Source organism: Acinonyx jubatus, chromosome E2 (assembly GCF_027475565.1).
Source record: "Acinonyx jubatus isolate Ajub_Pintada_27869175 chromosome E2, VMU_Ajub_asm_v1.0, whole genome shotgun sequence".
Classification (NCBI taxonomy): domain Eukaryota; kingdom Metazoa; phylum Chordata; class Mammalia; order Carnivora; family Felidae; genus Acinonyx; species Acinonyx jubatus.
The window spans coordinates 13,541,147-13,567,135 of record NC_069396.1 but is presented as its reverse complement, the minus strand read 5'-3'; the positions used below and the strand labels follow the sequence as shown (position 1 = coordinate 13,567,135).

Genomic DNA, 25,989 nt, shown 5'->3' with positions numbered 1-25,989 from the left:
GAGGTTTTCCAGATTTTTTCCTGTGGTTGATTTCAAGCTTCATAGCATTGTGGTCTGAAAGTATGCATGGTATGATCTCAATTCTTGTATACTTATGAAGGGCTGTTTTGTGACCCAGTATGTGATCTATCTTGGAGAATGTTCCATGTGCACTCGAGAAGAAAGTGTATGCTGTTGCTTTGGGATGCAGAGTTCTAAATATATCTGTCCAGTCCATCTGATCCAATGTATCATTCAAGGCCCTTGTTTCTTTATTGACCGTGTGTCTAGATGATCTATCCATTTCTGTAAGTGGGGTGTTAAAGTCCCCTGCAATGACCACATTCTTCTCAATAAGGTTGCTTATGTTTGTGAGTAATTGTTTTATATATTTGTGGGCTCCTGTATTCGGCGCATAGACATGTATAATTATTAGCTCTTCCTGATGGATAGACCCTGTGATTATTATATAATGCCCTTCTTCATCTCTTGTTACAGCCTTTAAAGTCTAGTTTGTCTGATATAAGTGTGGCTATTCCAGCTTTCTTTTGACTTCCAGTGGCATGATAAATAGTTCTCCATCCCCTCACTCTCAATCTGAAGGTGTCCTCAGGTCTAAAATGAATCTCTTGTAGACAGCAAATAGATGGATCTTGTTTTTTTATCCATTCTGATACCCTATGTCTTTTGGTTGGTGCATTTAGTCCATTTACATTCAGTGTTATTATAGAAAGATACGGGTTTAGAGTCATTGTGATGTCTGTATGTTTTATGCTTGTAGTGATGTCTCTGGTACTTTGTCTCACAGGGTCCCCCTTAGGATCTCTTGTAGGGCTGGTTTAGTGGTGATGAATTCCTTCAGTTTTTTGTTTGTTTGGGAAGACCTTTATCTCTCCTTCTATTCTAAATGACAGATTTGCTGGATAAAGGATTCTCGGCTGCATATTTTTTCCGTTCATCACATTGAAGATCTCCTGCCATTCCTTTCTGGCCTGCCAAGTTTCAGTAGAGAGATTGGTCACAAGTCTTATAGGTCTCCCTTTATATGTGAGGGCACGTTTATCCCTGGCTGCTTTCAGAATTTTCTCTTTATCCTTGTATTTTGCCAGTTTCACTATGATACGTCGTGCAGAAGATCGATTCAAATTACGTCTGAAGGGAGTTCTCTGTGCCTCTTGGATTTCACTGCCTTTGTTCTTCCCCTGATCCAGAAAGTTCTCAGCTATTATTTCTTCAAGTACACCTTCACCTTTCCCTCTCTCTTCCTCCTCTGGAATACCAATTATGCATATATTATTTCTGTTTAGTGCATCACTTATTTCTCTAATTTTCCCCTCATAGTCCTGGATTTTTTTATCTCTCTTTTTCTCAGCTTCTTCTTTTTCCATAATTTTATCTTCTAGTTCACCTATTCTTTCCTCTGCTTCTTCAATCCGAGGCTTAGTTGTCTCCAATTTATTTTGCAACTCATTGATAGCATTTTTTAGTTCCTCCTGGCTGTTCCTTAGTCCCTTGATCTCTGTAGCAAGAGATTCTCTGCTGTTCTTTATACTGTTTTCAAGCCCAGCGATTAATTTTATGACTATTATTCTAAATTCACTTTCTGTTATATTGTTTAAATCATTTTTGGTCATTTTGTTAGCTGTTGTTATTTCCTGGATGTTTTTCTGAGGGGAATTGTTCCGTTTCGTCATTTTGGATATTCCCTGGAGTGGTGCGGGACTGTGGGGCACTTCCCCTGTGCTGTCTTGAATAACTTGCGTTGGTGGGTGGGGCCGCAGTCAGACCCAATATCTGCCCCCAGCCCACCGCTGGGGCCACAGTCAGATTGGTGTGTACCTTCTCTTCCCCTCTTGCTAGGGGCAGGATTCACTGTGGGGTGGCGTGGCCCATGTGGGCTACTTACACACTGCCAGGCTTGTGGTGCTGGGGATCTGGCGTAATAGCTGGGGTGGATCGGCAAGTTGCACAGGGGCAGGAGGGGCAGGCTCAGCTCGCTTTTACTTTGGAGTTCCGCTTTGGGAGGGGCCCTGCAGCACCAGGAGGGAGTCAGACCCCCCGGAGGGATGGATCCGCAGAAGCATAGCGTTGGGTGTTTGTGCGGTGCAAGCAAGTTCCCTGGCAGGAACTGGTTCCCTTTGGGATTTTGGCTGGGGGATGCGCAAGGGATATGGCGCTGGCGAGCACCTTTGTTCCCCGCCAAGCTGATCTCTGTCCTCCGGGGCTCAACAACTCTCCCTCCCATTGTCCTCCAGCCCTCCAGTTCTCCGAGCAGAGCTGTTAGCTTATAACCTTCCAGATGTCAAGTCCCGCTTGCTGTCGGAACACACTCCCTCAGGCCCCTCCGCTTTTACAAGCCAGACTCGGGGGCTCTGCTTGGCCGGCGGGCCGCCCCTCCTCCCCGGCTCCCTCCCACCAGTCGGTGAGCGTGCACAGCCTCTCCACCCTTCCTACCCTCTTCTGTGGGCCTCTCGTCTGGGCTTGGCTCCGGAGACTCCATTCTGCTAGTCTTCTGGTGGTTTTCTGGGTTATTTAGGCAGATGTAGGTGGAATCTAAGTGATCAGCAGGACGCACAGTGAGCCCAGCGTCCTCCTATGCCGCCATCTTCCCAGGATCCCCTATTATCTCAGTTTCGATAGGTCAGAAGTCTGGCAATGAGTTGGCTGGATCCTCTCATTAGGCTCTCAAAACACTGAAGTCAAGGCAGTGGTAGAACTTCATTCTCTTCAGGAGGCTTGACTAGGGAAAGATTCACTTCTAGGCCCCCTCAGGTTGTCGGCAGAATTTATTTCGTTGCAGTGAGAGACTGAGGCCCCCCCTTTTTTCTTGCTAGCTGCCAGCTAGGGTCTGCACTCAGCTGCTGTTGAAACACCCACAGCCCCCTGCCATGTGGTCCCTTCCATAGCCCCTCTCACACTTGAAGTCTTTTGACTAGGAAGAGCCCAATCACTTCTAAAATCTCATCGGATCCACTAACGATAATCTCCCCACCTTAAAGTCAATGGATGTAGGATCTTGACTTTATCTGCAAAATCCCTTCACAGCAGCACATAGATTAGTGTTTGATTAAATAACTGGGAAGGATAACTATACATCAGGAGATAAACATCTTGGGGGCCACTTGCAATTCTGCCTGCCACAAACCCTTACAAGCTCCTTCTCTTCTGGCAAGAGTATTGTATGTTATATGCTTTCTTAGCATCCATCTTTGTTTTCTCAGTTCTATAATCCATATATTTAGCAAATACTATGGAGCCCATAATTATGCGTCATGTGGAGCATTTCATATTTTGGTAAAATGATGATAGTAGCTAGGACTTTCTATTTGTCAGACACTATTCTGAGTTTTACCCACATTACCTCATTTAAATATTACCACGGTCCTATGCAGAAGGTGCAGTTGGTGTCCCAGGCTACAGATGAGAAAACTGAGGCCAGCCATGGTTAAGTGACACGCCCAAGACCCAACAGTCAGAACCCAGTGGAGCTGGGACTTAAACCCACATCGCTTTTCATTCAGAGCCCTCCCTCCTAACCTATTTCCATCAGTTGTTGTCTTACTATATTGTAGTTTTGAAAGATTATGGAATGTTCTCCATAGCTATGCTGATTATCATTCATCCACTCCTTTTCTGTCAAATTTGTCACCTAATAACAGAAAATGTCACATATGCCAAGTTCTTCCTAGTAGCAAAGGACATCCCCCAAAAGTCAAATAGCAAAGAGACACAGGGGTGTTAGAGCAACTAGTTTAAAGGTTGACTTTGGGTGAGGACAGTCCAGTACCTTAGCAGTTGGTGTTTTAGTGTTCCTTGTTCGTGGATTCTATGATATACTTTGCTGCCTGGTTTTATGCCAAACATTGATTAATAACCTTCATCAAAAAGAAAACTCACCAATTCAGCCCTGGAGAGCAACTTTGTGTCTTCTTTCCAGAGCTGCCAACCTGTGTCAGCAGGAATCAGAATAGAAATGGTACCCATCCATTGAAAACTAATGTCCCCTGACCTGAAATAGCACTTATACTGGTGACACCCTATCTTCATTGTGAACAGAGGACTGACCTATGCTACTGGCTAGGGGAGGAGAATAAATGGTTATAAGGGGAAAGATGACATTGACAGAACCCTCTTCTGAAAGACATTTGCTTTTTTTTTAAATATGAAATTTATTGTCAAATTGGTTTCCATACAACACTCAGTGCTCATTCCAGAAGGTGCCCTCCTCAATACCCATCACCCACCCTCCTCTCCCTCCCACCCCCCATCAACCCTCAGTTTGTTCTCAGTTTTTAAGAATCTCTTATGCTTTGGCTCTCTCCCTCTCTAATCTTTTTTTTTTTTTGAAAGAAGGAGAAAAATGGCACCAATTTATGTTTTAATTGTAAGCTGGGTCTCATAAATGAGTAAAACTATGTAGAGGGCTCCAAGGCCACTAATTTGGGAATAAGGGCCAACAGCTGAGATCATCTGGCCTAGAACTTCCTTATTTTCTCTTCTTGCTGCCCTTCTATTTGTCCTAACAACAGGTAGATAGGAACTCCAGGTCTGCAATCCCCATAAGAGTTGAAATGCCAAGTTATGTGCCCACTTCTGTGTTCTGATGGTGTAAATTCTTCGCCTTCCAAAATCTGGGATCCAGGGAAGTTGGGGGAAGACTTAAGGATCTGATAGTAGACTTAACCATCAGGGAGGCTTTAACAGCAAGTAGCTAGCAGTTCACCACAACCGTTCCCTTTTACTCTTAGATTCAGAGCCAGATGACATTTCTCAGCCTTTTTTGAAGGTAAGGTGGCTGCCTGAGTTGTGTGCAGGGGAAGTAGCAGAAGTGATGTGTGACACTTCCAGGGTTGGTACATAAAATCTCAGCATGTGACTCTCCCTCCTCTTTCTTCTCTTCTTGGTCAGCTGGATGTCATTATCTAGGGTGACTGAGATGCTTCAAGTTAAGCATGTTACAATAAAAGGTTTTCAATATCCTCTGCTCTGAAGAAGCATCTTGTTCTTTAGGTGTCTGTCCCTGAAGTGCCTTTACCCCAGCCTCTTCTGACTCACATTTTTGTTGTTTACATGGGAAAGCAAGAACAAAATAGGTGTGTTTAAAAGTGACTTGCACACAGCTGAAGAAAGAATTAGTGAACTGGAAGATAGCTCAGAACAAATACAAAATGAAACACAAAGAGCAAAAGAATGGAAAATGCAGATGGGAGTCTGCAGAGACAGAGAGGACATATCAGAAAAGTCACATACATTCAAGGAAAAGAGAAAGAAAATGAGGCAGAAACAATATTTAAACAGATAATAGCTGAGAAGTTTTCAGAAATAAGAGATACCAAACCACAGATTCTAGAAAAGTAGAAAATTCCAAGAACGATATGCAAATAAACTAACTACATACCATATGGAGAACCTGCCCTACACACAATTAAACATAAAGAGAAAATCTTAAAAGCAGCCTGAAAAAACAGATAAATTACCATCAAGGAAGCACAATTTATATTTTTAGATTAAATAAGCATTAGTCATTTTTTTATGACTTGACACCTTAACCAAAATCTTAACTTTGGAGCCTGATTGTACTATATGAGATTTTCTTCTAAAGGTGGGATGCAGGATTTGAAGGGCTGTTAAGTAAAGAGGGAGCTTCAATTTATTCTATTTATCTCCAAGGGAGTGGACCAAATACCAATGTTGTGGAAGGTACAAAAAAAGTATATCTCCACTTTACATAAGGAAAAGATATGTAACAATTTGAGGTATTAAAATCTGGGGTAAGTTACCTTAGATGAGAATTGAGTTTTCTAATATCAAAGGCAGATACATTAATTCATTTGTCATATATTTATTAAGCATCTACTATGTTCCGGGCATAGTTGCAGATGCTGGGGATATATCAGTGAACACAAACAAGAACAAAAAACATAAACATCCCTTCTATGGAGAGCATATATCCTAGTGCAAGGAGACAAACAAGCATGACAAATAAGTTAATTGTGCACTAAGTTAGAAGATGATAAGTGCTAAGGGAAAAAAACAGAACAGGGTAAAGGGGATCAGGAGTACTGAGGGAAGGTTTGAAGTTAAAAATGTGATGTGCAGGGTGGGCTTTGTTGAGAGGTATCGTTTGGCCAAAGAAAGACTTTAGGGAGTAAAGAATGAGCTATGAGGGTCTACATGGTTAAAGGAAACAGATTAGTGGGCATCACTTCCAACTCTAGAATTTAGCCCTGTCATATATTTCAAAATAAGTTTGGAATTTTAGCAAACGAAATTCCATTGATTATTATGAAATAATATAAATCAAGATGACTTCCTACATTGTGTTTATTAATGAAAGCTGTTTATCCTCACTATAACATCATAGACACTTTGCACTTGAAAAACATTTGCTTTAAAAATTACAAGTTCCAGGAAGGATGTTGTACCTTCTGCTGGTATCTCAGAATTTGGAGATTAGAGCAGATAATTAGCATAAGCTTGTTAGAGAACTGGACTGTCATCTTGAGAAAGAGATGTAAAGAATCTTCACAGAGCATTCAAGAGTAGAATTGTAGGTTTGCTCTTCAAAATCACATTGCGTTTTGAAAAAAAGAAAAGCCAACAAACACCCAGCTGCTTTGATTCAAAAAAATAATGTTTGTCTCTGATGTTCAGTTCTGCAGTGCCAGTCATTTGAACTATAGAGGGCTTTGACATGTGCAGAATGAAAAGCCAAGAATATCTTCACTGTTAACTTGTACTCTTGTGTTGCAGGCACACAAAAAATCCCTTTGGACAATTGAACCCAATGAAGGCATGGTTCCCCCGGAAACTGATTTTCAGCTGATGCTGACAGCCAACCTGAATGACATACTGACTTTCAAAGACACAGTTATTTTGAGCATAGAAAATAGCAACACCTACCGGATTCCTGTCCAGGCTTCAGGAGTTGGTTCCACCATTGTTTCAGATAAGCCCTTTGCTCCAGAGCTCAATTTGGGAGCACATTTCAGGTAGGGAAATACCCTGGACTGATTCTTCCAGATGCTACGTCTGTTTCATAAACTGAGCATCACCTCTACTTTGAAAAATTACTTTCAGTAAATAGAACTAATGTCTTCAGCCCCCCTCCTTTTTCCCATCTTCACTTTACCCCCTCCAAATGGGTACATCAGCCACAAGAAGACCTTTCCTAGGCACAGTGTAGTTGCATTTTCCCAGCTGTGTCCCTCTGCTCCAGAGAAGACATTTATAGAAGTGCATTTTTCTTTCAAACATACAATGGCTTCTTTGTGACAAATTTAGTATCTCGATCATGATTCCTCCTCTTTAATTCCATCTGACACATTGCTAATTCCTCTCCATGACTGTGGAAAATACAGATATAACTTGGTGGTGACCTAAGTACAGTATAAGTAGGAAGGTTGAAAATTCATTGCAAATGTATATTATCTGGTATTGCAGAGCCAGTCATTTTGTTTTGTTTTGTTTTATGTCCTCTGCTCATCTCCCCACCAAAGCACCAACAACTGAGATGCTTGCAATTGGCTCCTCCTGAAAAGCTAGAGAATCTCAATATTTAAATAAAAGGTGGTACAGTATAGATGTCTCTGAGCAGAACAGCCTAAATGTGTGTCTCTGAAAGTGTATGAGGTTTGAATGCTAACAGTGGAGGAGACATTTGGGGGGTTATTCATGGCCTCTCATCGGAGTCACATGGCTGCCACTCGTTGATTCTTGGGGCCAGTTGAATCTGGCCTGTCTGTTGCAGTACTGTGAGCCGGTCTCAGAGGGGTGCTCCTGCCTTGTGGTGTAACAGGTCATGAAACCAAGATGGACACTGTGCTTCGAGAGGATGTACCTGACAAAAACCAGTTGGGAGCCCTCCCCGAAAGCCCATCCACACCTCCTTTCCTCTGCTCCATCTATAACACATGACGCTTGATTGAAAATACATTAACCAGGAGGAATTAAGTAACAGGCAAGTCAGATAGTTGAATTGCACATGTTTTCAGACAAACATCCAATTACAGTTTGGGTGTCAACTGGATATAAAAATACTCCTCTCCACCCATCTGTTGGCCATAAGCTGGGGCATTTTTTCATTGCATACCATGCTTCTATTTCCAAATTTCTTTGTTAAGTGCACTCAAATATAATTATAGAAAACAATGTACTGCAAGCCAGATTTAATTACATGTTCTCCTTAGTCTACAAATAGTGTCAAATAGCCCCAAAGGATATTCTGACACTCGCCTAGAAATGGAGGGTTAGCTAATAGTTTCCTGTGAATGTAGAAGCAAACTGCAGCTTTTAGCTGCCAAGTTTTCCTCTGGCTAAGCTCTATAGTTATTCTTTTTGCCATAAAATCGTGATGCCAGCAATCTCCAGAAGAATGATCAAAAGCAGGGGTGGGCAAACTGCAGCCCACTGCCTTTTTCTATAAATAAAGTTTTATAGGAATACAGCCATGCCCATTCCTATACATACATTCTCTATGGCTTCTTTCACACTACAGTGGAGAGTTGAGTTGTTGTGACAGACCATGTGGCCCAAGAAGTCTTACGTATTTATTATTCATCCCTTTATAGAAAAAGTTTACCAAACTTTTGATCATAAGGGTCTGAAGAAATACCCATATGCCACCTTTTCTGACTACATATTTTTGGGCAACTCCCTTAAATTTTCAGAGCTTCTATTTATCTATAAAATGAGAGCAAACATACTTATTATTACCATATTGCTGTGACAATTGAAATATGTACTGTGTACAAGTGACAGATACACTGCCTACAGTTTATATTATTTATATTATATATCATATATTATTTACACATATAATTTATATGTTTATATTATTTATTATTATATTTATTATTTCCCCAAAGCCTGGACTTAGCCACGAAGTCAAACTACTCCAATAAGCATACTCTGTAAATACCTATTTAGATAGAAATGGCTACACCTGACAATCGGCAAATATTCCTTATTATTTATTTATTATTTATGCTTCAACTTACTTATTAGCATATGATGGTATTTCTAATGAGGAACAGAGGGGATGAAATCTCAAAGCCTAATAAGATTTTAAAAATAAAAAACAGTGCCAAGGTGAGTCTTCTCCCTGAAAAAAAAATAACTTAAATAAACTTATAAATCAGTTTTGTTTTAATTCCAAACAAAATCATGTTTGTACCAAGTCCAAGATCTCAGAAATCCCAGTGTTTTGCAAAGAGCCAGACAATCAAGAGGTTCTTAATAAATGTTCATGGAATAGATGAATGAATGAACAAATGACTTGATGAATGAAATAGCATTTTTAAAGCACTCCTCTGAGAAAAATGACCAATCCAGGTGATGTTCTGGTCCATGGTACAGTCCCCTTGAGCTTTGGTCAGGCTTGGAGGTTATGCTTGGCTTCTCTTCCAAGTTCCCTTCAAGTTGAGCTCATCATGAGAGATTTCACTCAGTCAGTAGAAATTAACTCAATACAATTTGAAATATATTTATCCTCCAGTAGGTATTTTACTTTCCTTTCACTCCTTAGAACCATTTATCATAAATTAGAGTGATTTTTCCATATACTGTGTCTGTGTTTATGTACCACTTCCCTGGTGGTGGAAACTCAGGGACCAAACCCAGGTACTGGACTCCAGTCTGTGGACTCCATAAGTAGATACTACCTCGTTCCCTTACTGTGGTAGCTCCTCATAGCATCATGATGTAGCATTCCTAAATTTTTAAAAATAAAGTGTATTTCATTACTTACCTTTTAAATACTTTTCAGAGGAGAAAAATCCCAAGGGTGTGGAGCTGAACAGGGCACCCCAAGTTGAGCCCTCTCAATTCCTGCCTCCTCTTTTGCAGCCTGGACACCTATTATTACCGCTTCAAGTTGACCAACAAGGGACGTCGGGTCCAACAGTTGTTCTGGATGAACGAAGATTTCCATCCACAGAACAAGCTGAGCAAGAAGGGCCTGGCTAAGAAGGGACTTGCTAAGAGCCAGCCCCGACCCCAGCACTTCCAGGAGCCCGGGGCCCCACACACCCCCGTGTTTCAGATCCACCCAGTCAGAATGGAGCTGTACCCAGACCAGACGATCGATGTGATACTTGAAGGCTATTCTGCTACTCCCAGGGTAAGAGGACAGCACCCTTAGAAGCCGTTTTTCTCCTAAATAAATCTTTGCTGTATTTCTAAGGAGAGTCCCTTAACATTTATCTGAAGAAAGGATGCAGTTTTCTCAAGGTTTTCACACAGCACTGAGTTACCATGGCAGCACCTATTGCTTCCAAGATTCGGCTCTGCTCAGTTTTTTGTTTGTTTCTACAGCTACCATGATCCCAACCCTAAAATACCATTTAAAGTAGGTTCTCATCCCCAGGGTCAGAGGGACATCCAGCATTCACCCAAAGCTAAACCTCCTCTTAACACATAGCAATATTAATTTCCTATTTATTCAAAAAGGATGTTTTTAGAGACACTCAGCTGCCTCTGCTCTCCAGGTATTGGGACATCCTTGGCCCCTTTCCTCTCAACCTGACACAACAGCTTCCTGTTTATAACCATCATCTTGTTATGTATCAACTAAAAAGCTGAGTTACCTTCAGCAACTTGGATGTCCTGCTCATATTTATATTATCAACATTCTGCTTTAAACATTTAAGCAGCTCCAAAACGTGTGCCTATTTACTCCTATTCCCTCATGGAAATTGGAAACCATCAAAAGCACAAAAGAAACTTCCCAAATCACTTACGAGCCTCTTCTACCTCACTAGTGCAGACGTTATGGATGAGAAATGATCATCCTTGAGCTCCTGCTGGGGTCACTGAATTAGGAGGTAGTACTGGATTTTTCCTCATGAGATAGGAAACAATGGAAATTTGACTCCCAGTAGACAAGATGGGAAAGCTCGCCCACAGCTTAGGTCCTCTAGGGTGGCAGGTTCACTTGACTTCATTTGCATTGATTCTTCACAGCACATGTTCAGGTAAAACCCATCCTTGGTGCAAAAACAAAAAGGTCATTTCCCATCATGGGAGTGCATCATATGCTCTTTCTTTCTGTCATTCGGGGATTCAGCCAACTTTTACTGAGTGTATACACAGGACAAATACTGTGCTAGGCAGTAAGGATGCAAAGATGGATAGAATGCAGCCCCTCAACTCAAGACACTGACAGGCTGTCCCAGGAACACATCTACAATGTTGTTACCAGGAGCTGATCATATTTTTAAAGGCATTAAATCTGAGAAGTGGGATTCTAAGTTCAGTTTAAGATTTGCTAAATGCTTCCCTGAATTTTCTTCTATGTGGTAGTACATAACTGAGAAGAGACTTGAATTCATTAACACCCAAAACCTGAATACTCTTCAGTGTAAGCTATTCTTGTATAATGTCACTCTAGGTCCTTTCTACTTTATAAAAATCTGGGCCTCTTGGATCCAAAGAAGTATTGGTTTCTATAGCACGATTTTTATTTTTTTAAGGCTTTTAAAAAGGTATTTTAAAATACCTTGTTTGTTTGTTTGTTTGTTTGTTTTAATAATGATTTCAGGAATAAGATTTAGTGATTCATCACTTACATATAACACCCAGTGCTCATCCCAACAAGTGTCCCCTTAATACCCATAATCCATTTAACCCTTCCCCCCACCTAACACCCTGCCAGCAACCTTCAGTTTGTTCTCTGTATTTAAGAGTCTCTTATGATTTGTCTCCCTCTCTGTTTTTATATTACTTTTGCTTTCCTTTCCTTATGTTCATTTGTTTTGTATCTTAAATTCCACATATGAGTGAAATCAGATGATAGTTAGCATGATATACTCTAGTTGCATCCATGTTGTTGCAAATGGCAAGATTTCATTCTTTTTGATCGCCAAGTAGTATTCCATTGTATGTATATATACACCACATCTTTACCCATTTCTCAGCTGATGGACATTTGGGCTCTTTCCATACTTTGGCCATCGTCAATAGGGCTGCTATAAACATTGGGGTGCATGCACCCCTTTGAATCAGCACTCCTGTATCCTTTGGATAAATACCTAGTAATACAACTTCTGAGTTGCAGGGTAGTTCTATTTTTAATTTTTTGAGGAACCTCCATACTTTTTTCCAGAGTAGCTGCACCAGCTTGCATTCCCACCAGCAGTGCAAAAGGGCTCCTCTTTCTCCACATGCTCACCAGCATCTGTTGTTGCCTGAGTTGTTAACATTAGCCATTCTAACAGGTGTGAGGTGGTATCTCATTGTGATTTTTATTTGTATTTCTCTGATGATGAGTGATGTGAGCATTTTTTCATGTGTCTGTTAGCCATCTGCTTGTCTTCTTTCGAAAAGTGTCTATTCATGTCTTTTGCCCATTTCTTCACTGGATTATTTGTTTTTTGAGTGTTGAGTTTGATAAGTTCTTTATAGATTTTGGATGCTAACCCTTTATCTAATATGTCATTTGCAAATATCTTCTCCCATTCTGTCGGTTGCCTTTTAGTTTTGCTGATTGTTTCCTTCACTGTGCAGAAGCTTTTTATTTTGATGAGGTCCCAATCATTCATTTTTGCTTTTGTTTCCTTTGCCTCCAGAGACATATCAAGTAAGAAGTTGCTGCAGCCAAGGTCATAGAGGTTGTTGCCTGTTTTCTCCTCTAGTATTTTGATGGCTTCCTGTCTTACGTTTAGGTCTTTCATTCATTTTGAATTTATTTTTGAGTATGGTGTAAGAAAGTGGTCCAGGTTCATTTTTCTGCATGTCACTGCCCAGTTTTCCCAACACCATTTGCTGAAGAGACTTTTTTCCATTGGATATTCTTTCCTGCATTGTTAAAGATAAGTCGGCCATACGTTTGTGGGTCAGTTTCTGGGTTCTCTATTCTATTCCATTGGTTTATGTGTCTGTTTTGTAATACAGCTTAAAATCCAGAATGGTGATGCCTCCAACTTTGCTTTTCTTTTTCAGGATTGCTTTGGCTATTCGGGGTCTTTTCTGGTCTATACAAATGTTAGGATTGTTTGTTCTAGCTCTGCAAAGAATGCTGGTGTTATTTTGATAGTGATTGCATTGAATATGTAGATTGCTTTGGGTAATATCGACATTTTAACAATATTTGTTTTTCCAATCCATGAGCATGGAATGTTTTTCCATTTGTGTGTGTGTGTCTTCTTCAACTTCTCTCATAAGCTTTCTATAGTTTTCATTGTATAGATTTTTCACCTCTTTGGTTAGGTTTATTCCTAGGTATTTCATCGTTTCTGGTGCACTTGTAAAAGGGATCGATTCCTTGATTTCTCTTTCTGCTGTTTCATTATTGGTGTATAGAAATGCAACTGATTTCAGTACATTTATTTTATACCTTGTGACTGTTGAATTCATGGATTAGTTCTAGCAATTTTTTGGTGGAGTCTTTTCGGTTTTCCACACAGAGTATCATGTCATCTGTGAAGAGTGGAAGTTTGACTTCTTCCTTTCCAATTTGGATGCCTTTTCTTTGTGTTGTCTGATTGCTGAGCCTAGGACTTCCAATACTATATTGAACAGCAGTGGTGAGAGTGGACATTCTTGTCATGTTCCTGACCTTAGAGGGAAAGCTCTCAGTTTTTCCCCATTGAGGATGATATTAGTGGTGGGTCTTTCATATGTGCCTTTTATGATCTTGAGGTATGATTCTTCTATCCCTATTTTCATGAGGGTTTTTATCAAGAAGGGATGCTGTATATTGTCAAACACTTTCTCTGCATCTGTTGAGAGGATCATATCCTTTCTTTTATTACTGTGATGTATCACATTGATTGATTTGCTGGTGTTTCATTGAGGATTTTTGCATCCATGTTCAACAGGGATACTGGCCCGTAACTCTTTTTAGTGGGGTCTTTTTGTCTAGTTTTGGAATCAGGGTAATGTTGGCCTCAGAGAATGAGTTTGGAAGTATTTACTCCATTTCTTTTTTTGGAACAGCTTCAAAATAATAGGGGTTAACTCTTATTTAAATGGTAGAATTCCCCTGGAAAGCCATGCGGCCTTGGACTCCTTTTGTTGGGAGAATCTACAGCATGATTTTTAAACATTCAAGCATGAAAGGCAAAACTTTTCTAGCCATAGTTCCTGCCTAGCTTGATAAGAAATCATGTATCTACCTGAACCATAAGCCCAGTAAGGATTTTACCTGCTTTGTCTGCCTTGTCTGTTTTGTATGTTCAGTCCTTAGCAGTTCTGATGCATGATACATTTTCCTGTAATATATATGTATATATAGGTTGAACTGAATGTAAATTGATTGTGTCCTTGGGAGCAGTCAGAAACGAACACATCCAGGACATATTCAACCAATCAGACTTTAATTGTGTGACAGAGAGCAATCCCTGAAATGCACTATTTGGAAAAATGTGCTCTTTCCTGGTGTCACCAGGCAGATAGTTGAGAATCAGCTTGTTGATTTTGAGAATTAAGTTTTCTGAGCTATGGATATTCCACAAGTGCTGATGTGTCTCGTCTACAGATAGTCAAAGAAAAGCTGGTGTGCCATGCCATCATCGGGGCACAGAAGGGGAAGAGCTTGCTGATGACTGTGAATATCATCTGTGAGTTTATAGCGCCACTTATCCAGCTCTCCACCAAACAGCTCATATACCGACTGGAGAAGGTCAGTGCTGCCTGGGGCGGGTGCACTAAGTAGGGGTCAGCTCGTTCACATTTTCATTTTGGAAGCTAAATTAATGGGAAGCCTGTTATACCCACACCCAGTGAATGTTTTCTAAGCTTCAGAGACCAATACACATTTAACTAAAACTTCTGAATCTAAACCTACATTCCTTTGAAATGTGAATTGTTATGGAAATTCTACTTGCCTCCTTCCTGATATATAAGACAAAGTAAATGAAGGCGTATTCCAGTGCACTGAAAATGCATTTTAGTTGATCCTTTTATTCTAACCAGGTGAAATAAACATCTCAGTATAGAAAAGGTTAGAGTAGAATTATTGATAATTATAATAATCAGTAAGAAAAGCTGCCATTTACTGATTGGTAGGCACTGGCATCAGGCCATGTTCCTCAAATACATTTTCCCAGTTGTTTCCTCACAACAATCTATCCAGTGGGTTCTATTATCATTCCGTCATACGTGTAAGGGAACGGAGATACAAGTTAAGCTGTTATGCGGTCACCTAACACTGTTTGAGAATAATCAACCTAAACTCTTTGATTCATACTCTTTAATTTATATGGCTATAAATGCCCATGACTTTATATAACTATTAAGGACAAGCACTAAATGGAGGAGGCATACGACAGGGGAAATGAAGAATGGCTGCTGCTCAGGGCAGGGGGGTCAGGATGGGGAAGAGGTGGAAGGAGACATCACAGCAGGACTGGACGTACTCCTCAGCAGACTTCCATCCTAGAATTATGTACCATTCAAAATAGATAGGTAGAGAATGCCTCTTCTGAGTTGAGGACTGCATTGGTGCTGGAAATCTGGTGAACCAGCCTGACATCGTGAAAGCTAAGAGACTGGTCAGGGTTATAGACCATAAACAAATTATTACAATTTGGTTGTTTAAGATTCAATTCTAAACAGTGTTATGAAGATAAGGTATAAGGCTCTACGAGAACATGTCTTGGAGACATGGCCATATTTGTACATGTGGTCCTAGATGGCTCTGTCAGCAAGTGCCTAGACTTGAGACTTGAAGGAGAAATAGAAGTTAGTATGGTGATGAGGGACGAGCAGAGAATCAATAGGCAGAAGGAACTGCACATGTGAAGGGCCCAAGTTAGGAAAGAGCTTGGTGAATATATACAACTGAAAGGCCACTTTAGAGAACGTGCCCAGAATGACATGAGGTCCATCTAGAGAAATGGGCAGAGGCCAGAGGAATTTGACATGGCTGGGAGGTATGTTCTGGACTTTGGGTTTTGTTCTGGGTGACCATTGGAGGGCTTTAGGGAGGGAGGGGAGTGACATGGTCAGATTTATTCAATGAAACAGTCATGCTGGCTGCTGAGTGGAGTATTTATCAAGGCCTACCATGTCCTAGGCACTGTGTTGAGTGCTAGGGATATAGCAGTGAGACTAGACCCACCCAGATGAACCTCATGCCAACTGGGAAAACTGGGTATTAAGTAAGCCATTGTTCCATAGTGTGGGATGTACATAATCCAAGCTAAGTCCTGACATGGTGTCGTACAAATGGGCTATGTCTGGCAGCGCCTAACTGATCATGGGGCAATCAACCAGGATTCCTTTCACTACTTGGAGGCTTGCAGGAGAATGTTCAAGACCATTTATTCTGTTAGTGGATTTCATTATATTTTGTTAATATTAAATAAATATCTATTGAGCACCCACCATGGATAAAGTGCTCTGTTAGGATATGAGTATGGGAGCTTATAATCAAGTAAGGGAGGTGAGATGTACAAGTTCACTTCAAACCAACAGATAATTTTGAGCACTTACATTATATTAGGCCGCCAAGGCAAGGCAAAACCATGGCTTAATGGACTAGTGCAGAAAGCAGACACTGAAGAAGTAGAATAAGGGTTTCAGCTACAGGATGATAAACCAGCTGAAACAAGCTCCATGAGACATATAACAAGAAAATACTACAGGAGTTTCTGCCAGAGTTACTAAGTTTTCATTACTGTTTTAAATTCTTCCTTTTTTAAGTAATCAGGAAAGATATTTATTGGCAACAGCTGCACCAAATTTGGTGGCATCATGTTTCCTCTAAATTCCGCTATTCAGAGAAAATTCAGTAAGTATTTATTGAATAGCTATTCTTTGCAAGACATTACAGTGTATGTTAAATATGCAGCCCGGTTTCTTATTAGATATTTTTTTTCTAAGCCTATAAACACCCATAAAAATGCATGTATAGTGTTCCTTCTTTTTTATATCCTTAAGCCTTGGGTTGTTTTTTTTAAACATATTCTTGTTTACATCTCTAAGTTTATCACTAAAATAAAAGAGCAAATATTTTATATATGGCAGCAACTTATCGAATTAAAAAACAAATTGTCAGAACTCCGTGTTTGTTTTTGCCCTTCTCTCCTTCCCCGCCCCAAATATTATAATTGTGAAATCTGTCCAACTAGTATATTTTTCATTGTTTATTTCCTGCTCATATTTAAGCCACACCAGGGACAATGAAGAAATGCAACTTTATTAAACCAGTATGCACAAGAGGCCTGTTGGTGTTGGTGTTCAGATTTAATTACATAACACCAAATTATCTGTCCTGTCTCATTTTGGGCTCAAGGCAGCATATATGAATTAGTACATTAGACTATAATGATACCAGCCCTACCTATGGGAAGAATTTTTCTATAACCATTTCCTCAGATTTGATCTACTTTATAACTGTGATGCCATTCCTAAGGCACACAGATGAAATCACATCTCTGGGGAATTGAAAAGTTCAACTGAAAGTAGCAGCCAGTTTGCTTCATGAAGTCCACCAGCAAAACCTGTCTCTTGATATTTGGGGAGACAAACAACCCAGAGAGAAGGGGTCATTTTAAAATAGAACGGCTCTGTGTGCATCGACTCCTCCTCATCTCTAACCTCTAAGTGGCCTCTTGCCAAAACCAACTGACTATGGCTTCTTCACTTCAATGCTTTCTGCAGTGACACAGCGGCCTGGGGGAAGGTCACTGAGTGGACAGCTTTGTATGGCCCAAAAGTGCTGCTTCATCCCTCTCACAAAATGTAGTATATCATCATCTGCAAATACAAGGTGAATTCAGTGCCTGTATTGCCATGTTAGAGGGAGGGAAACAATGCCTGGCATCTCATGGTAAGTGCCAGACTGAGCCCCTCAGAGAACTCTGGGAGTGCGCAGGGATCTAGAACAGTGCAGCCGAGGCAGGATGCTTGAGCTAACTGTTATGGACTGAATGTTTGTGTCTTCCCCAAACTCACATGTTGAAGTCCTAATCCCCAGTGTGATGATGTTGGAGGTAAGGCCTTTGGGAAGATGATTAGGTCATGAAAGTAGAGACCTCAAGAATGGGATTAGGGCGACTGGGTGACTCAGTCAGTTAAGCGTCCAACTGCGGCTCAGGTCATGATCTCATGGTTCATGAGTTCGAGCCCCGCATCGGGCTCGGTGCTGACAGCTCGGAGCCTGGAGACTGCTTTGGATTGTGTCTCCCTCTCTCGCTGCCCCTCCCCTGCTTGTGCTCTGTCTCTGTCTCTCAAAAATAAATAAACATTAAAAAAAATTTTTAAAAAAGAATGGGATTAGTGCCCTGAAAAATAGAGACAAGAGAGATCATCTCCTTCTCAGCCATGCAAGGACATAGTGAGAAGATAACCATCTAAAGCCAGACACTGGATCTGCTGGCACCTTGATCCTGGACTTCCCAACCTCCAGAACTCTGAAACATCTGTTATTGAAGCCACCCAGTCTATGATATTTGTTATAGCAGCCCAAGCAAACAAAGACACAATGGGCACTGGTTACCTAAGCACCTCAGAGCCAGGGGAGCCAGGAACCACAGGAGAAGGAAGATTGTGTTGAACAAAGAAGCAGAGACAGAGTCAGACCAAAATATAGAATAAGAATGATTTAACTGAAATTGGAACAGCAAATCAAAACCATGAGGCCTGGGGAAAACAGGCCAGAGTTGTGGAAGAGCCAGGGAATGATTGGAGGGAGTCTATTGTTGGAAGCCACAGATTGAGGCTTCTGTTGCCTCCTGCTGTTATTAAAAGACCCCCTTTCCAAAGCACACAAGAAATGATGTGGACCCCAACATTAGAATGAGAAAAATTCAGTCTGACCAGAAATTTTCAGGTTAAGATCGATTGCTGATGCTTTCTTCAGTTGAAGAATGAAATTTGATGTATCTAAGAAAGTGGAAAGATGTTTCTACATCAACGATCCCAGTGTTACTGGGAAAAATTTACAGAAATAGTTATGAGCATTTTGTCAATATAACAATATATTACAAATGTATATATTTTTGCAAATTGGATATTTTGAGCATAGAAAAAATATAAGGAAAATAATGTTTTGTTCATTATAATGATGCACGGGTTCTTCCATTAGGTATCACTAATTATTAGACTTTGTTTTATGACACTGGAAACTTCTATAGTAATAGTACTATCCAGAGGCATGGCATGTATAGGTGTTCTTAACCTGGCCACAAGAGAGTAAGAAATCTAATCTTTGTTTTCTGGCTTATGTAGGATCACTTTTCAGTAGTCCACCATAAATTGCGAATGAATTATCTAAGTCTGTACAAGGATGGGGGAAGACAGTGAAAGAGACACAGAGAGCAAGGAGGGGTGGGGAATGCTAATTCTGTTGTTAACACTGATGATGAGACTTTGGTTGCTAAAGGCTTACATGTTTATCATAACTTGGTTTCTTCTTTTTCCCTTTTTGCAGAAACCAAACACTGTCCTGGAACCTGATTACCAGCCGTTGGTCATGAAGAACATTTCCACCCTGCCAGTGAATGTGTTGCTCTCCACAAGCAGACCCTTCTGTATCTGCGAGACTGATAAATCTCCACTGCCATTAACTCCTGAGGTAAGTTGACAGAGTGCTGTCTTAACAAGCTCCTAGGAGAGTTGTGTGTGTGACAAAGGAAGAGAATAATGTCAGCATGCTACCTAATTTGAGTCCAGACAGGTAGGAAGAATTTAAGAAACAAAGAGGAAAGAATAAAGAAGATTTATATGTCATAAATTCCAATATCACTCAACTATTTTTTAATTTTGTTAAATATTTATATGTGAGAGAGAGAGAGAGGGAATGAGCGAGGAAGGGGCAGAGAGAGAAGGAGACATAGAATCTGAAGCAGACTCCAGGCTCTGAGCTGTCAGCACAGAGCCCAGTAGGGGGCTCAAACTCACAAGTGGTGAGATCATGACCTGAGCCGAAATCAGACGCTTAACCGAAGGAGCCACCCAGTCGCCCCTCCACTATGATTTTTTTTTAATGTTTGTTTGTTTGTTTGTTTGTTTGTTTATTTTTGAGAGAGAGAAAGGGAGAGAGATCATGGGGGAGAGGGAGAGGCTGAGAGAAAGGGAGACAGAGAATCCCAAGCGGGCTACATTGCTGTCAGTGCAGAGCCCAGTGTGGGGCTCAAATTCATGAACCTTGAGATCATGACCTGAGCTGAAATCAAGAGTCAGACTCTTAACTGACTGATCCACCCAGGTGTCCCTCACCCAACTGTTATTAATGGTATAAGAACTTTGGCTCATTATGATAACCCTTCATTCTTGCCCATTGTAATCTTCAGAAAACAGTGACTTCCCACTAATGATAATAGAAACCTATTAATTCTACTTTTCTAAAGCAAAGTTCCATACTCTAGGCAAGAAGGAAATGGCTAAAACCCAGTCCCTAAACCAGAGAGCCCATCTCCAGATACTAAGAAATCTGAACTGGGCTGGGGGAGGAGGCTGTGAGCTATTGAGCCTCCCCAGTCTGACGCAGGATGCAGTGTTCTCTAAACATCCCTACAAGATCACCCTTGTGCAGGGCGCCTGGGTGGCTCAGTCAGTTGAGTGTCCAACTCTTAATTTCAGTTCAGGTCATGATCTCACGGTTCATGGGATAGAGCCCTATGCTGTTAACATTCTCTCTTTTCTTAGGATTCTCTCTTTCCCTCTTTCTGTGTCTCCCTCTCTGCTCCTCTCTTAGTTGCACTCTCTCTTTCTCTCTCAAAATAAACAAATAAACTTTAAAAAAAAAAAAGATCACCCCTGCGATCCTTTGCGGAACATGCGGACATCGGTGGGAACGGCGGGGCCATGCGGCCAGTGGCACTGCAGAGCTGTAGAGAAGGAGTGAGGGAGAAACCAGATCCATACACCACTGTGTTCAGCCTCCCAATCTGGGGAGACAGCTAATGAAGAAGAGGTAAAAAGGAGGAAGGGAGGGCAGGCAGCAATCCTGAGATCTCAGAAGAGGGAGCCCATGACTGAAGGAGATTTGCCATGAGCCTCGCTCAGGGAGATGGATCTTGGAGGGAGATGGGGGGACAGAGGTGCTTAGTGAGAGGGTTGCAGACAATACCTGACTGGTGGCTGTAAACTGCACTACCACCCTCCCTTCCCCACCAATTACTTAGTGGGTTTCCTTCAAGCCTGAGCTGGGAAAACACCAGCTAAGATCTTTGAATAGAGAAATAAAAGGGAGAGGCAGAAGAAAAACCTACTGCTAGGGAGCCTATACAAGGAAGGAGACCGAAAGTATGAATGTAGTTTTCTGCAGCCTCAGAGAAATGGTAGATGGTATGACCTGTCTTTAAAAAGAGCTTAAAGATGAGATTCAAGTGTTCAAAGTGGAGATGAAGGGTAAGCTCACAGGACAGAGGAGAACAAATGGATGATAAAGTGAAAATTCAGATATGAGCAGCTTTCTCCATCTGGGTGGTAGATTAGACACACTCTCTTGTCCCTCCTGAAATCTTAAGATAAAAGTAGAAATGTTCAGAAGGAAAGAAGCCCAGAACAGTAAAATAAAGAAGGAAGAAGATGGTAATAAGAAGATAATGGGAGATTTAAACAAATTCTAGAAGACAGAATGAGGATGGAGTGGGTTGACCAAAAGGGCACGGGCACAAAAACCAGCATTCTAGAAATTTCTCCTGTGAGACCGCAGAGACATGAGAGTCGTTCAAGCTGAGTAGCATGGGCTCGGAGGCAACAAGTGTGAGGAGAACACTGAAAATAGAGAGATTCCATGTGTACTAGACAGCTGTCCCACCTGACCCCACACACAAAAAACATGGGCAGCTGGCTTTTATCCCCAGATCTAAAGATAAGTGCTCTTCCCAGAGAAATGGATCAAAGTGCCAGGGGAACTTCAGTGTTTCTAGTGTGATTTTAGCCCTCCAGGATAATAACTGGTGTCTGGGGTATGTCCACCAACTGATCGCCCCTTCTCTGCCCAAGGAAGCTGTTCTGTAGACCAGTCCTACTACACAAATTGATGGTGGTCTCTGGACTGTTAGGATCCCTGGTTGGGTCAGGAACTATTGCTTCCTGTAATAATTCTGCTAGCACAGTTGGGCCTTTCATATTATTTGCATGTGTAACTTTAATAAAAGCATACATATAGTTTAAAAAATAAAGAGCTTTGGGGCACCTGGGTGGCTCAGTCTGTTGAGTGTCTGACATCGGCTTAGGTCATGATCTCACAGTTTGTGAGTTCAAGTCCTGCACTGGGCTCAGAGCCTAGTGCCTACTTCAGATTCTGTCTCCCTCTCTCTCTGCCCCTCCCCCACTCTCTCTCTCTCTCTCTCTCTCTCTCTCTCTCTCTGTCCTCAAAAATAAATAAATATTTAAAAATAAATAAAGAGCTTTTACAAATCAATAGGAAAACACCAATAGAAAAATAGGCAAAGGAAATGAATATAGTTCACAGAAAGAAAAATAAAATGTCTCTTAAATATATGAAAATGTGTTCAACTTTAATCACATTAGAAGAGATGCAAATTAATTTTCCTATCAGATTGGCAAAGAGCAAAAATTCGATAGTGCTCTGTGTTGGAGGGGCATGTAGAAATAGGCACCCCCACAGTGTTGGGGAAGTATACATTGGAAGGCAATATGGCTACAGCTATCAAAATTTCAAATGTCCATACCCTTTGACCGAGTTATTCTTCTGCTAGAAATTTACCCTTCAGATATAGACACAATATTCAACATATAGACAAGGGTATTCATTGTAACAGTGATTATAAGAGCCAAAGATTGGGAGCCAATATCCATCAGTAGGAGATTGGTTAAATCAATGATGGCGAATTATATGATGGAATAAAATGCAGCTCCACATGCACTGAGTGATCTCCCAGTGAAAAAAGCAAACTGCAGAACAAGAGTGCACAGTGTACTATCATGTGTATACAAAAATTTTAAATACATATATGAATGTGTTTTTTTTTTATCCATACATTATCTCCACAAGGATAAGCAATACACTTGTAACCCTGGTGCCTCAGGGGCAGGGAACTATTTGGCTTGGATAAGAGGCTTAGATTTTTAAAAGCAACGCCATACCTTGTCTTGGGACAAAATGTTATGGAATATCCAACAGTGAGTCATATCTTGGTGAAATTACTGGTCTTATTGGTAATCCAAAAATTCTATGGCCTCTATGCAGAAAAGAAGGGACCGATCCATCAAGGGAAGAGTTTAGACTAACTTCGACTTCTCCACCGTAATACTTAGTGCCAGATGACAATGCAGCAATGGCTACAGAGTTTTGAGAGAGAGAATCACCCAGGGCTAGGAAGGCTAAGCAGTGTTGCTGACATTCACAGAGCTGGTAAATGACAGAGACTGGATTTTGACCCAAGAAGTCTGGCTCCAGAGTTATGGTTTTAGGATTATTATCTCTTGTGTAAGAATATTTTTTCAAGTGGTTTTTTTTTTTTGAGAAAAAAATCAAACATTTAAAAAATAAATTAGTTTAATTTCATTTTTGTAAAAATGTTATTTATCCATCCATTATGTCTGGACTCATGCTTACAAAATGTTAACTCTGAGAAATAATATATGGTGAAATTTTGGATGAGTTTTTAATTTCTTCTCCTCATGCTTTTATATATAATGTGAATTTTTGTGGATGTGTATCATTTCTACAAAACAACAAAGGGGGGAAATGTTTAACTCAATCTTCAAAGATATTTAAATACCAGGCATTGCAATACCACGTGTTACCGTCTGCAAGAATGGGTTCTAAATTCTGCCAAGCCACCTGTACAAGCACAGGCCACACTTTCAGATGGGATTAGCTGCCTGAGGAGTCATTGCCCTCTCTCTGATTCTTGAATCAGGTGATTGGCTTTATCAACAGAAACCATCTAATCATGTCACTGAAGTGCACAGTTAAATACCTGAACCTGAAAACTCAGCAGAGAGGGAAGTACTCTCTGAAAGACTCATCCCTGTGTGCATGCCTCCCAACTGCCTCAGGGCACTTTCTGCAAAACCAGGAGGTGGCTTTCCTGTGGATTAACTGTGGGAATTGAGCAATTCCTAAAAAAGCTAACTCATAGCCAGGCTTTCTATGGTAAGGTATTCCAGTGGCCTTGACATCCAGAAACACACGGGGATTTGAATCAAAGAGAGAAAAGAATAAACATAATCTACTGAATAAACTCTGTCAAGCTTCCAGGAGTGTCATTTTAAGTTGAATAGAAGACAGCAGAAAGTAAATAACACTGTGCTTAAGAGTTAGAATTGCAGGCATTAGAAAAGAAATTAAATTGCCTAATCCATCCTTTTCTGGGTCACCCTCTACAGAGCCCCTCCCCTAGGGCTTTAGAAAGCCTTTTGAAAGTTTCTTAAGCCACGAATGTTTCCCACTTGTTTAGGAAGAGCATTTTACAATCTAATTTATATTCAGTTAAGAATATTTTATAAGTTATTCATTGCAGACTTTCGCTTTTGCAACTCGCAATCCTTATAACCTCACAACTATTATTAAAATCTCTTCCTTCAGAACAAACTGAGGGTTGATGGGGGTTGGGGAGAGGGGAAAGTGGGTGATGGGCATTGAGGAGGGCACTTGTTGGGATGAGCACTGGGTGCTGTATGAAAGCCAATTTGACAATAAATTATATTAAAAAAAAAAAGTAAGTGAAAACATATAGTCTAAAGAAACCTGTTTCAATGTTGTAATAATTTAGAATTCTAGTCTATCAGTAATATATGGAAATATTATTTGCATTTCCTGGTTATAATTTAGATACGTGTCTAATCAAATAAAGAAATTTTCAGGTTAATTTTTAAGATTAAATTTAAATCTAATCATGCAATGGTATCTTGATTCCTCAACAAATGAAAAAAATAATAATAAAATAAAATAAAATCTCTTCCTTCAAATGATTCCCATCCAGATTTTCCTTGCTTTCATGTTCAACCAATAAAAGATGTGTGTGCATATATGTATACAAAATATCCATAGTTATCGATATAGTGTAGATATCCATATGGATTTAGATATACCAGCTATTTAATTATGTTTAAGTGTGAATACATAATTATGGACAAAAGAAATGTGGCTATGTATGTATTTCATACTAATCTATTTGTACTGATACGTGCATCTGTATGTGTGTATTTCCATAAATATGTATAAATAACTTTGGTTTTCCTGTTCCACGGAGCAGGTTGAAAATGCATCGTATAGGTTGGTAATTGCCAATTGTCTTATTTGTAGCCTATCAAACTGGAGATTGATGGAGAAAAAAACTTGCTGGTCAAATTTGACCCTTCCTATAGAAATGACTTGAACAATTGGGTAGCAGAAGAAATTCTAGCAATCAAGTATGTAGAGCACCCTCAAGTAGACAGCCTGAGACTGCGTGGAGAAGTGAACTACCCCAACCTCAGCTTTGAGACCATGGAGCTGGATTTTGGCTGCATCCTGAATGATACAGAGGTGATCCGATATATAACTATCACCAATTGCAGCTCCTTGGTTGTGAAGTTCCGCTGGTTCTTCCTGGTAGACAACGAGGAAAATCAGATAAGGTACCCCAGCCTGTCTGCCCCTCATAGCTCTTTTCTGCAGTTCCCATTTCTCTCCTTTGGGCTTTGTACTGGGTTTCCCAGATTCTGTGTACTGGTCTTTCATGGTGTTCAGTTCTGGCAACTAATTATTGGCAGAAAGAACAAAGGGTCTCAAATCGTGGTTCATCCTAGATTTTCAAACAGGAAGAGCAGCTAAAACATCTTTGAAAGCCCCAATTACCACCAGATTAGCAAAGCAGTATTCGTAAGCCTGCTTTAATTTTGAATCTAGTGGTTGGATCATTAGAAATGTGTCACTAAAAAAATGAAGTCTTAAGCATTTCAAACCCAAAGCACGGATTGAATATGATGATACATTGAGTAAATGCTGCACGGAGCTCCACATTCTGCCTATCTTGGTGGGTTTCATTCTTTTTCTTTTTAACTTTTTTTTTTTAACATTTATTCATTTTTCAGAGACAGAGAAAGAGTGTGAGTGGTGGAGGGGCAGAGAGAGAGGGAGAGACAGAATCCAAAGCAGGCTCC

The 25,989-nt window shown here is 40.5% G+C and overlaps 1 protein-coding gene across 9 annotated transcripts in view; it reads left to right on the top strand.

Annotated features, from left to right (window-relative positions):
* Nucleotides 1-25,989, top strand: part of HYDIN (HYDIN axonemal central pair apparatus protein) — a 438,409-nt gene that overhangs the window by 259,270 nt on the left and 153,150 nt on the right. For all 9 annotated transcript variants that reach the window (XR_008293813.1, XM_053211099.1, XM_053211098.1 and 6 more), the window contains 5 exons: nt 6,733-6,971; nt 9,826-10,099; nt 14,456-14,599; nt 19,355-19,498; nt 25,151-25,464. Coding sequence is in view for 8 of the 9 variants with exons in the window: in XM_053211099.1 (XP_053067074.1) it covers nt 6,733-6,971; nt 9,826-10,099; nt 14,456-14,599; nt 19,355-19,498; nt 25,151-25,464 (1,115 nt within the window). In the remaining variant the exon portion in view is untranslated. The remainder of the gene's footprint in view (nt 1-6,732; nt 6,972-9,825; nt 10,100-14,455; nt 14,600-19,354; nt 19,499-25,150; nt 25,465-25,989) is intronic.